The sequence below is a fragment of the Pseudorca crassidens genome, chromosome 1 (genome assembly GCF_039906515.1).
Source record: "Pseudorca crassidens isolate mPseCra1 chromosome 1, mPseCra1.hap1, whole genome shotgun sequence".
Taxonomy (NCBI): Eukaryota; Metazoa; Chordata; class Mammalia; order Artiodactyla; family Delphinidae; genus Pseudorca; species Pseudorca crassidens.
In genome coordinates, this window is record NC_090296.1 from 48,766,938 (window position 1) to 48,780,328 (window position 13,391).

A 13,391-nucleotide genomic window follows, 5' to 3' on the forward strand; every position below is an offset into this window, starting at 1 on the left:
TGTATTTTTTTCCTCCACACCTAACTAATTGCCTGACCCAAGGTATGTGTCAATTAAAACTTATTTAATGTTTAATGATCTAATGAGTAAATCAATGAAGATCATTGAAGAGTTGACTTTTAACTTAACATGGATTTCACCCAGATGTTATATCTACATTCTGCGTTAAACAGAAAGCACCACTACCTCCTTGGATTAACCTGTGCAAACTTGTTTAAAGGAATACATATGCTAATAGAACAGCCTATAAAAATGCTCACTATTAAACTGCTAGAGAATGAAAGACTGCTGGTAGCCCTTTACTCAAAACAACAAAACAAAACAAAATAAAAAAACTAAACTAAACTAAAAAAAAAAAAAACTAAAAAAAAAAACTAAAAAAAACTAAAGAAAAGTAATTTTCTTTGCAAAATATCATAAAGTTATGTTTATTGATGTATCTGGGAACTTTTCAAATGATCTTGATAATGATCATAACACACCTTCCAAAAGGAGAGCATGAAACAGATGCACTTCCTCTGACAATGAAACACATAAAGGTACTGACAAATTAAATATACAAACGAGAGTTAAACTTGAAAACAAGTGCATTTTTCATCACATCATACTCTCAGATTATAATTCCTGTATTCCTAATTTGGCCATTTCACAGTTTTGCTACACACAAAAATTACACATGTATTTCCAGGTCAATACCACCTCTGAGATAAACCAGAGGTGAAAAAATGGGGCTGCTGCTAAGCTGAAAGTAAGGCAAATACTCTGATCTTTGGAAGGGATGGCTGAATGGGGGTTTCAGGCTATTCAGGTGTCCAGCTCAGAGTCTGAGTGTGTCAGGTACACCACAGATGCTGAAACCCCTCTGACGCCCCCATGAAAAAACTTTCATCTTTTACCCAAGGTGAAAGTTCTTCCCTGCAGGCTGGGTCTACGGTCTCTTGCTTAGTTTAACAGCTGCAGCTGTATTTTCCCCACTTTTCCCTTTTGGTCATAGTGTTGCTAACCTTTGTAAACATTATGTACAATTAAAGTGCTTGGTGGTGCTCCATCTGGGCCATATTCTGCTCCAGATTGAAAGCGTATCTCTCAGGAACCTCAATAAGGTCTTCCGGTCTCCACCAAGGGCAGAATATGGCTCTAACATGTAGAAGTTAAGGTCATTGTCACTGCTCTCAGCTGAGGCTGACTGAGTCCCGAGTGAGCTTGTCCCTGTGCTGAATGCCCGGCTGTGTCACAGCCATGCTTAGTAAACACACTCTCTGGGAAGTCATACATCCCTGTCTTCCAAAGACCATAAATCCCTCCCCACCAAAGAATCCATTATTTTGATAAACCTACAAAATGGAGGTTCCAAAAACTGAAACAACATTTTGTAGCCCACTCCAAATTTTCATGCCTACTGACACCCCTACCTCAACACACAAGAAACTGGACTTCAAAGGGTAAAAAGAATTTTTTCTTCTCTAGGGTGTAGATCATAGTCACATCTTGCCTTTCGTTTACTTATTTACAGCTTCGCCTCTTCACACAAGGTGGTGAGCGTTTTCCCAGAGGGTGGCTGGGGGAAGGACCCTCCAAACGCCTCACCTAGTTATATTTTCTATCACCCTTTTCAGAGGAGCATCTATAATTCAGGCTATACTTGTATCAGTTGGCAAAGGAAAGAATTAAACAGGGGCAATTGTGATGCAAAATAAACAAATCAGGTTCCACTAGAAATAAACAGGGTAAGAAAATTTAAGGACACCTATCACATAATTGTAAACTGTGTTGTTTCTACTGAATTTAAATAAAGACCCAGAGGTCTCAAGACCGCCTTAAAAAATTAGGGACACCAAGTACAAACAATGCAATAATTACTATCATTGCTTTAAGACTTTTAACATTGTTTACAATATATGAAATTGTAGTTGCTACTCAAAATGAAAAACCCCACTGAACTGGTTCTTGAATAAAGAGTGACAACACATTATTAAGATCGATCGAATAGTTTTGAAAATACATTTAGATGTTTTGTTATGGGACATAGTTTTAAGGATATAACTTGTAAGATATTTTTGATCATGGTTCTTTGCCAGAAAATGTGATATATTCCTGAGTTTACCAGAGAGGTTAACACACCGTCACAGCCTGGATTCCACGCTAGTTCCGCAAGAATTGCTGTGCCAGTTTCTAAACATAAGAGGCCTTATGAAAATCTTGTGAAAAAACATCCGAAATACCGATGTTCTGAAAATGATGAAAATCCAAGGGTCCACAATGGAGATCACAGAGAGGAAGCGTAAGGCTCGGAGGTCTTCAATTTCTTCAGCAGTTCCATTTTTCTCGTGAACAGCTTTAAACGCTCCGTAGTAAGCACGATACTGTTTTAAAGAAAAACGTTCAATTAGGAGAGCGGAAGGTCGATGGCCGCAACAAATTCACTTACTTCACTTAGGAAACATTACTTTTCCGTAAGAGTACGGCAGCTTGGCTTGGAGTATTCATTTGGGTAAATTTATAAGCAGCTAAGGCCACCACAGTGGATGGGTGCCAGTGAGAAGCCAGGGAGGTGCAGGGCCGACCTGGGAGGCTCAGTGGAAGCCAGGTCCTCCTGGGAGCCCCTGGCTAAGTCCCTGGAGCTGGTCCACCTGTGGTGAGTGTGGCAGGGCTAGAGTTGCCCGCTCCCTACCTGGCGGTGTAGAGGAAGAGCTGAAGTGGGACAAATCTAGTCTACTGAGTCGTTTACAGAGTCACCTCACTTCCATAGACACTGATTCTCTTCCCTTTTTCCTCTGCCTCCTTCCTGTCCTCGATTCTTAGTTAGCCCAGAAATAAGTCACACTTGTGAAATGTCACATGTGTGGAGACACCCATGAAACAGAAACTTGTTTCTTCTTTCTCTGAATTTTTTTCTATTGAAGTATAGCTGATTGGCAATGTTTTAGGTGTACAGCATGTATATGTATATACATATAAATGTATTTTTTTTCTTTTTCAGATTCTTTTCCAATATAGGTTATTACAAGATATACAGTTCCCTGTGCTATACAGCAGGTCCTTGTCTATCTATTTTATATATAGCAGTGTGTATCTGTTAATCCCAAATCCCTTATTTATCCCTGCCCCTGATTTCTCCTTTGATAGCCATAAGTTTGTTTTCTATGTCTGTGAGTCCATCTGAAACAGAAACGTTTAATCAACGTGAAGAGACAGGACATATTCCAGTGGAAAGACAGAAGACAACTTGCGTAAATTACTCATTTTTAGCACAGATGCTTATCATTCTGTGGTCGTCACCCTCTTTTCAGACTAGGAAGAAAAAAGAAACATACACAGAGCGATAAGCCTACTTACCTGTGCCCAGCCACTCCTGTATTGTCTTGCTCTTCCTTGAGCTCTCTGGCCTCTTGGGAGCCCTGCAAACTGCTTCATCCCTTTCCTGCCATTCAGCCGACACTGCTGTCTAGACCAGCACTACAACTGTCTCCCACTCAGTTGGAGGCCAGCCACTTTTTCTCAGTGCTCTTACATCGCCCATGCTCATTAAGATTCTAAATCCATAATGGGACAAAATGGACTCTAATGGTCCAGAAAATATGCAAACTCAACGTTAATGGGAGGGGATATGAATAAGTACACAGACCAGACCCATTCAACGCAATCAGGGATATGAGAAGATGTATGTTCTCATAATTGTTTCCTTACCTTTTTATTCTCTTTTCTGTAGGCTCAGATACTCCCATCTAGTGCACTTAGGAAGACGGAGTTTATCTGGAAGCCCTCTCCCATCATCACTGCTTAATAATACTAAGAGTAATAATAATGGCTAATGTCCACACAGAGCTTCATATTCTCAGGCACCGTTCTAAGTGTTTTACTTTTAAAAGTTTGTTTCATCCTTACGAAAGTCCTGTGAAGTAAGTATGTTCATTATCTCCATTTTACAGATGTGGACATTGATTACATGCTCAAATCCTAGTTTCTTTCCAGGTTGACCTAAAACATTACCCCCATCACGAAGCCTCTGGTGATGGTTAAGGTGGTGGTTGAGCTCATCAGCTTTAGAGTCCGACCATCCAGGTTAGATAGAATCGCCTCACTGGCTGTGTTACTTCAGGCAAGTTACTCTGTTTCCTCATCTATACAATGGGGATAATTGCACCTATCTTTCAGGATTGTTATGAAATTTGCATGAGATAGTAGGAGTACAACCTTGAGAACAGGTCCTTGCATTAAGAATAATTCAATAATTAGCTATTATTATTATTTTATCAATTAGGAGTCAATCCTTTCCTTTTCTAACTCCTTTCTGGCCCTAGTCACTCCCTCTCACCCCCAGTATTATAGCTCTGTGGGCAGATGGGATGTTTCTCTCATTTTATATCCCCACAATGAATTACAGTGCCTGGAATGTTGTAGGTTCCAGATCTGAGATGAATGAATAAATGGATGACAACAGGCTACACACTTGAGTTGATTGAAAAAGCAAACACTTTTTATGACTTTAATCTTTCTATCTGCTCCTTTCTCCTCAAAGTGGAGTGCAGCAAGATATAATTCTTACTATTTGAGAAAGCTTGATTAGTTGGGATCTGGGTAACTGAATGATGTTTATATAATTAAGACAAATTTTATTTCTGTACACTATTTATCCATATCAATTCTATTGCATATTATTAGGTTATTTGTACTTTCAAGTCACCTGATTTGTATTAGAAATGTAATATTCTACAAACGGCCTTTTAATTTTATTTATTTTTTGAGTTTACTAAAAGTATGACAAATTGATTCCCTTGTGACAGTGATCAAAGTACATATTCTATTAATTCTCACAAGACATCCGTTTGAACACAATCTAGACTTTTGAAAAATCCTCTGATGATCAATGGTATTCCTGGCTTGTTCGACGCATGCAGGTCATTACACAAAGAGAACTGGTGTGAGAAGAGCGCCCTCTGTTGAAATTAGGGGTCCACAAAAAAATGTTGGTGTTGCCTGTTCTCTAGCGACAGCTTGGCTGGATATCCCTGCTTAGGACAGCAACATTGATTCCAACGCCCTCTCCCATTCAGTTCACCCATCACCACACCCTAGACCTCATCCTCTGCTCTAGCTCTTTAAATCCACTTCTGACCCTTTTCCCTGGGCCAGTCTCTTGCTACCATCCCTTACACAACTTTAACAGCCTCCTATGGATGGAGCATCCCACCCATTCTTTCTGCTCAACAAAATGAAACACACACACACACACACACACACACACACGCGCACACACACACACAAGAGTTATCTCAATGCATGCAGGAGGTCCTCTAACCACTTCTCTGACTCCATGGATTCTGATATATGCGATTACACAAGCTTGTGCATACCTTTACCTGGCTTCTAAACCTCTCAACTACTATGTTGCATCTATTCGTGAAAACCCTCTTTCAGCCATTCCTGCTTCCCGACCAACCTCCAAAACACTGTGGTTTTCTAAGGTAAAAATAATTTTGATGAAAATACTTCGTATACATTAAAGAACGTGCTGCAAACTGCCACTAAAGCTCCTCCCATATTCTCTATACTTTCTTTTTACCGTATCAAATTGGAAATTTGAGAATTCAATCTAAACATCTTGCTCTAATCCAGCATTATAACAAACTTAATTAAAAAATCATATTCCAACAAACTTTTCACCAGCTTAATGAAATACAATATTTATGTGATGAGCAAGATTATTTTTTTTTAAGTTTACCCACCTTCATATACAGCCTTATTTTTTCCAATCACTAAATCCTTTCCTTAGAAAAGTGATTTTCAAAGAATGGGCATCTTTAATACTCTTTCAGTGTGTCTATGTGGTCAAAACTATTTTCATAAAAAGATGTTACTTGTCTTTTTTCACTTTCATCCTCTCATAAGTGTACAGTGAGTTTCACAGAAGCTGCCTGATGTGTAATGAATGATATCATCACTCTCATGGCTAATGGAATATGTGCTGTGTACTCTTGCATTTTCTAGACCTTTCTAAGGTAATACATACATATGTGCATTTTCAGAGATTGTTCTCAGTGCTTCTGTGCTCTTAACATGTTTTTTCCCATGTTACCTGCTAATATTACTACACTTTATTATCATTCATTAAATAATTTTGAAATCTCAAACTTCTCTTTCACCTATGCAAAAACACAAGCAATAAGTACATTGTAACTTGTTTTACAATAATATCTAAAATTTTTCTTATTTTTAATTTCTAATATTGTAAATACTAATAGATATAATCCACATAAATAAAACATCTTTGGGCCCTTAATAATTTTTAAGACTGAAAAGAGGGTCCTTAGACTAGAACAAGTTTGAGAACCACTGCCTTAAAATATTATACTATCTTTGGAGGTCATATTTCTTAATTAATTTTCTATGTCTAGCAGGCAATTATAATAAATGGAAGTTATAAGTAGTAATAATAATTAGTAATAATAATTTTTGAGGCCACCAGGCACCTGGTTAGTGTGTATGTATGTGTATATAACACTTCAAATCTTCAAAACTACCTTACAGAGTAAGAATAGTTATCTGCATCACAGATGAGGAAACTGAGGTTAGAAAGGATAACTAAGCGCTTTTATACTTAGTAAGTGATGAGACCTGATTCAAACCCATGCTAAAGCCCTTATCCTTTCTAGAAATGATACCTCCTGTGAAGAATGCTGTCTGCATTGCATGTCTTTGAAACTTTACAAGTTTTTTAGAAAATCATTTTCAAATCCATTATTTCCTTCAATCCTCACAAGCCCCTGTGAGTTATTCAAATCTCCTTAGAGAGTCGTCAAATGCAATGTTCTTTCCAATGTATTATGCTTTCTGCATTATTCTTACTAAAACATTCAAACTCAGGACATAATGTCCAGGCATTTGGTTAATTTCTGCTTTTATCACAGCACAGGTAAGCAAGGCTCTTATTCTAGAGCAAGGATCCGAAAACATATTCTGTAAAGGGCCGAAGAGCAAACATTTTAGGTTTTATGAGCCAAGAGGCAAATCGTGGATATTTAGTAGGTACTTACTAACGGGAGAGAAAACACATTTCTACAATTTTAACTGATGGAATTAAAAATGTGATAATAATTGAGTACAATTTTTGGTAACACATGTCTACTAAGGAGAAGAGTGAGTCTTTTTCTTGGAATCATATTTGATTGGGGTTCAGAGTTCATGTGCCCTGTCATCAAATTTCTGGTACATGTTTATTTATAAAAACTATTCTTAACTCCAGGGCTGCACTAAAACAGTGCGCAGGACGTATTTGGCCTGTGGGCTGTGATTGCTAAGTCTTGCTTTAGAGTGTGGTTCTCAAAATGTGATCCCCACATCAGCAGGTGAAGAAGAGGCTGCTGAATTCTTCAAACATGTCTGCATCAGAAACTCTGGAGAATGGGGCCCGGCCAGCTCTGCTTTTCAAAGCACTGCTGATGAGTCTGAGTGTGCTAAAGTTTGAAAACCACTGCTAAATATCTATACCTATATCTCTATCTCTCTGTTTCTATAGATAGAGATTTATTTATTTATCTTGGGGAGTTCTGATCCTAACCCAGAGAGCTCTTTGCCCAACACATTAAGGCCTTCATTTAAGGGAAAAATCACACTATATTTCACTTTCATCCACCCTTGAAAGTAATGCCCCAAGCTGCTACACTGCCATGAGAAACTTAACTTTCCTATTCACATAAGTCTCGGGACTCCAAGGGGTCTGGAGAGGGAGAGGAGCAAGGCTGAAAAAGGTTTCTCAAGCCTCAGTCACTCCTAGGTGTCTTGGCCAGGGTCACAAGACCTAATTTGCAGGGAAATTACCTGCAAAACGATGAAGTAATCCAATCTGCACCACCACCCCCATTAGTGATTGAAACCCAAGATAATGGCTTTACATGTCACCTCGCTTGCCAAGATAGAAACAAAACCTGTCGAGACAGGTTGTCAGAACGACACCACCAGCGGAAACGTTCCTACACATCTGCTAATCCAAACAGCCTCTCCGCCTCTGCCGCCACCATCCCCCGCAGCTGCAGTACCAGAAACAGCATCCGCCACTCCTCAAAGTTTACTCACGAGTTAAAAAATACCTAAACCTATGCTTTTAGTCACTCACATGTGCAAATCACTTTGGCAGGAGCGCACCTTCCCTTATTCCCTTTCCACGCCAACACCGGGGAGAACTCCCAGGTGCCATTTGCCCATTTCTGACGCCACTAAAATCATGGGCGGGTGTAACGAAATAAAACCTCGCGTAGCCATCGAGAAGCGGTAAAGGACTCGTATTGCCAAGGAGGAATCAAGGTCTGCTTCTCAAAGTCCTGAGGTGCATAAATAACCCTGAGATCTTCCCAGAGGAAAGCAGGGAGGAGGGGGTTCTGTTAACTGGAGAGGTTCTGTGGGGCTAAGGGGACACCATCCGGCTCCGGCTTTCCCTACATTTCTGTGGCTTTACCTTTTTTGGCTCAACAAATTGGGTTCTATCTCCTGGGGGCTGTGGAGGGAAGCTGATCCGGGGAACGCAGCAACAAACCCTCCTGGCTCAGGGCGCAGCTCCTCTTGCACAGCGTCCAATGCGCCCCACCCTTCCCTCCCGGCAACTGCGGCCCGACGCGCTTCAGTCTCCCGCAGCTTCAGCGCCAAGCGACTCACAATTAAAGGCAGGGAGCACATGGTGAAGAGCACAGTCATGAGGGCTAACAGCAGGAGGTGATCCAGCTCCTCCAGGGGCTGCGGGGTCTCTTGCCTCTCGCCGGCGGCCAGCTCTGCTCGTTCCTTGGGGCCAGAGCGCGGGAGCCGCCGCAGCCGCAGGTGCATCGCGTAGAGGTTGCGCATGGCGCTCAGGTTGCACAGCACGACCGCGAGGACCAGCAGGAGCATGAGGCTGGCGTAGAGCACTGAGTAGCTCAGCACTGACAGCGAGCGCTCCTCGTGGACCATTTGGATGAAGCACCAGGTGCCGGGGCAGTACTGCACGAACTTCCCGAAGCCCGCGAAGGGCAGCGAGCAGAAAGCGAGGCAGAAGGCGCCCACGACAGGCGCCACCAGTGCGCCCCGGCGCGGGGTTATGTACCGTCGGTAGAAAAAGGGATGCCCCAGGGAGAGCCAGCACTCCAGGGCCATGGCCAGCAGCTGCAGCGTCGAGGCAAGCCCGAAGAAGGACATGAAGAAGGCGAAGGTTTGGCACAGCGAGCTGCCGGATGCGGGCGCCTGGCCCCTCAGGCTCCGGTTCTGCGCGTAGGCGGACAGCACGAAGGGGCTCACGAGGGACTTGCCCAGCAGGTCGGTGACCGTCAAGCCGCACACCAGCACGTAGAAGACGGAGGGCGGCGGGCGCGGCGAGCGCCGCGGGCACGTCCGCAGCCCTGAGCGCGCCAGCAGCCCCAGGGCTAGCAGGTTGCCCAGGAGGCCCGTGCTGAAGAGCAATCCGCCCATCGTCGCTGAGTTTCCCTTCTCCACCGACGTGGTGTTGCAGCAGCGGTAGAACAGCGGCCTCATGGCGGGAGGCGCGGCGAGCCAGAGCGGAGGCTGCGGGAGGGCTGGGGCCACGGCGTCTGCGTGCAGAGAAGCCCCCCGGCCGCCCCAGGCGCGGCTCCGCCAGAGAGGCTGAGCCGTCAAGGAAGCTCCGCGGATGGCGGCGCGCTCACCACAGCAGGCGCCTCTTATCTCAACTCTCGGGTCACACCCCGCCCCTCGGGGCGGGACGCACTGCAGGCTGCGCACCCGGCGCCGGCTTCGCAGAGACCCCCGGCAGCCGAGTGAAGAGCTCCGCCCCAACGCGACGGATCCTGAGGAGACAGGTCCTCAAGCCCAGAGTCGGAAGAAGGGAGGGAGGGAGGGGAAAAGTAGGCAGACTCCCAGCATCCCAGACCAGTCCTTCCTGCGAGGCAAGAGAACTACTGAATTGGAGGGGAAATTAAGCCGCCGCCACTGCGAGGAGAGGGGCCCGAGGAGGAGGTGGTGGCGTGGAGGGACTCTAGCGGTGGCCGAGAAGAGGCTGGGAGGCTGAGAAAGAGCTACCACTAGTTTTCGCATTAGTGCTTTAAGGAGGGGAAAAGGTAACCAACCTTCGCATAACACCTAAGCCTTAGCTCCATTCTCTTCTAGATCCTGAAACAGGAACAATGAGCTTCATTGCCTAGGTGAGGAAACTGAGATCTTGGAAGGTTAAGTCATCTCCCAAGGTGACAGAGCTAGTACTTGAGCTGGACCTGGAACCCGGATCTTCTGTTTATAGAGTCCATCTGTCTTGCTTTCATGGCTTCTCCTCTCAAGATTTCAGGCAAGTGGCTCCAGGGAAAACCAAGAGGAGATGTTGGGTAGCGTGAATCACGGTGGTTGTGTAGACATGGTGGGAGGAAGATGATTAAGAGTGCTGATGACGTCAGACCCGGGTTTATGTCCTGGTTCTGTTACTCACTGTGTGACCCTGAGAGGCTTGCTTAACCTCGCAAGAAGTAACATCTAACCAGCTTGTTTGGCTCTTTTGAAACATAGGGATAACACGTGTAAAGTGCGAACACATAGGAAGCACTAAGTACATACTTTTGTCAGGATTCTATCATGTTTTAGGAAGGCTGTTTTAGCAGCTAATGTTTAACTGCAATTTTGAGACCAGAAAGTAGGAGACTTAGTTTGGAGCTTTTTCACTCTGGTTTGTGACTACTAGAAAACATTTCTGCCCTCCTGGCCTTTCACTTGGCTGCATGATAGAGTGGAGGGAGTTAATTGTGCTTAGCGTGACTTATTTCTTTAATTAACACTTGACACCCTGGGAAAGAAACTGGCTTGAGTGTGGAATTTCGGGGGGATGACCAGGACCCTATTACATAAGGAAGTAGATTATGCCTTGGCTTGAAGAAGTTCATTTTGTGGCTCAGTGCCTGTTCTGATGGACAGACTCAGGGAGAGAGTAAGACCGGGCTTTAGACGTAAAAGCCTAAAGGGTAGCCGGAGAGGCTGCTTTCAGCTGGCCAGTAATTCAAGTCTTGGGGTGGAGACAAAGAGTCCAAGCTTTGGAATTTGATCTTTCTGAACTCCACCACTAGCTGTGACCCACGGGTTAGTTTACTTAATCTCTCTGAGTCCGTTTCCTCATAAATAGGATATGGGACTTATGCTGACCTTGTAGGGTTATTGTGAAGCTGAGAAAGCATAAGGCTTTTGGCATAGAGTAATAAAAATAGTGAGAGCTAACATTTATAAGCCCCTGTTTATATATGCTGAACACTCTCTAATCCTTTCACATCTATTGACTCAATTAATAGAAGGTCTTCCGAGGGCTTAGTTCCCTTCTACCTCTCGTTCCCACCACCTCTTATTCCCACCTCCAGCCCCTAACAAATAATGATGGACTTAGAGGAGCTCCATTTGAGGTGATGAAGAGGAAGAAGTAGCAGGCCCGATAACCAAAGGGCACAAAAATCTGATGAATCTGAGGTCTCTCTAGACAGACAGCCACACGTATGCACAATTTATACCAATTTCAGTGTGTTCACAGTTTCCTGAAGTCTCGCTATGCTGTCTGGAGGAGGCCCAATAGACTCTAGGTTAAGAATCTTCCTCGAATGACGTTGTATCGGGATGTTCTCTGAAGTGTACCGACTCCCATTTTTTGCACTCTTATTTTTCTGTTCCAGCTGTCTTGACCTTCATACCCATTCCGAGAATGTACACAACTTTTTAGAAACAACTCTCAAGGGACTGAACGGGCAGCTGTCCATCCTTGACATGGTCTATATATGTCATGCTTCACGGCTGGTGGCTTTGAACGGATACAATTCAGGAAAACATGTGCTTCCTTCCAGCCAATGTAGCTGGCCTTCACCATGGGATTTCCATCTGCTTTCCTTCCTGTTTGCTCTGGTTCACCCTGCCCTATTCTCATGGTTAACTTTGGAGTCTCCTGTCCCTCCGCCTAAGAAATCTTACTGTATAACTTCATTGTTCAGCCCAGAAAAGTATCATTTGTTCATACATCAAGTATTTTTTGAGCTCTTACTTTGTGCCAGGCATGGGAGTGAGGTGTGTGGGCCTTGAGGAACATACAGCAAAGAAGGGAAGGCAAATGTCATGTCATGTGACCTTTACACGGTTATACACTTTTATATCAGTTTTCATAGTAACAAGGCTAAGGTTCCCCACCCCCCCACCCCGACCCCTAGAGGGAAACTTCTAATGAAAATATCTTGGGCCCAGTTACATAGTAAAGTTATCTTCATTATCTGCAGGTTGCTTAATTGGGTTATAAGACAGATCTTCTGGAAAAATATATATGGTATAATGTGAACATCTAAATATATAATTATATTATGATTTTGTAAATATAAAAACCATATATGCTCATGGACAAGAACTAGACGTTGACATAGGCAAATAAAACAACTTAAACTTGAGAACGGATGGTTGAAAAATTTCTCTTGGATTTGTGATATTTTCAGTATGGTACCCGTAATAATTATCTACAAATTTTTTAAACAGAAAACAAGTGTGTGCTCATGGCCAGATTTTAGAAAGGGGAGAGTAGGAGAAAGAATAGGATTTCCTGGGTCCATCCCTCACTCCTACTGAACTCTAAGCAATATTTTGGGCTGGGGATTGTACAGAGCAAAGAATAGAGAGGAGGAAATCTAAAAAGTAAAGACAAACTCAGCTACCAATTTTGGTAGCTGCTGTGTGCTAGCGGCCGTGCTAGATACTCTTCACTTGCAGGGGGTGAGGTGGTGGCACAGCAGTGTGGTGGTGATGGGAAGGGTCTTTGTGGTCATACGGTGTGAATTCAGATCTCAGCTTTGCCCCCTTGCTAGCTCTGTACCCTTGAGCGACCTTCTAACCTTTCTAAACCTGTTTCCTTGTCTGTGGAAATGGAGGGAGGAGTACTTATACTGAACTCATATGCTAGTTATGTACCTTAAATAGAAAATAATCTTCATGGAGCAGTCATTCTCAACCTTGGCTGTACTTTATTTATTCATTTATTTATTATTTTTAATTGAAATATTGTTGATTTACAATGTTTCAGGTATACAGCAAAGTGATTCCGTTTATAGTTTTATATATATATATTTCAGATTCTTTTCCATTATAGGTTATTACAAGATATCGAATATAGTTCCCTGTGTTATACAATAGGTCCTTGTTGTTTATCTATTTTATACATAGTAGTGTGTATCTGTTAATCCCAAATTCCTAATTTATCCCTCCTTCACCTCCCCTTTTTAACCATAAGTTTCTTTTCTATGTCTGTGAGTCTATTTCTGTTTTGTAAATATAAGTTCATTTGTATCATTTTTTTATATTCCACATATAAGTGATATCATATAATATTTGTCTTTGTCTGACTTACTTCACTTAGTATGGTAATCTCTAGGTCCATCCATGTTGCTGCCAATGGC

At 42.9% G+C, this 13,391-nt stretch overlaps 1 protein-coding gene across 2 annotated transcripts; it reads right to left on the reverse strand.

Moving 5' to 3' along the window:
- Positions 1-404: 404 nt before the first annotated feature.
- PTGDR (prostaglandin D2 receptor) lies at positions 405-10,204 on the reverse strand. Of its 2 annotated transcripts, none has more exons than XM_067735789.1 (2): positions 8,650-10,204; positions 405-2,363 (listed from the first exon to the last, which is right to left on the reverse strand). In XM_067735789.1, the coding sequence occupies exons 1-2, from the start codon at positions 9,493-9,495 to the stop codon at positions 2,124-2,126; spliced, it is 1,086 nt and encodes a 361-aa protein (XP_067591890.1). In that variant the 5' UTR covers positions 9,496-10,204; the 3' UTR covers positions 405-2,123. The 2 variants fall into 2 exon arrangements, with proteins under 2 accessions (XP_067591890.1, XP_067591901.1); XM_067735800.1 differs by having other exon boundaries at positions 2,135-2,363; positions 8,453-10,204.
- Positions 10,205-13,391: the final 3,187 nt, after the last annotated feature.

Coding starts and splice junctions, on each gene's coding strand:
- PTGDR (XM_067735800.1), bottom strand. CDS start 9,495: ATGAGGCCGCTGTTCTACCGCTGCTGCAACACCACGTCGGTGGAGAAG. Junction 2,364..8,452: donor AATTTGTTGAGCCAAAAAAG/GTAAAGCCACAG, acceptor TCTTTAAAACAG/TATCGTGCTTACTACGGAGC.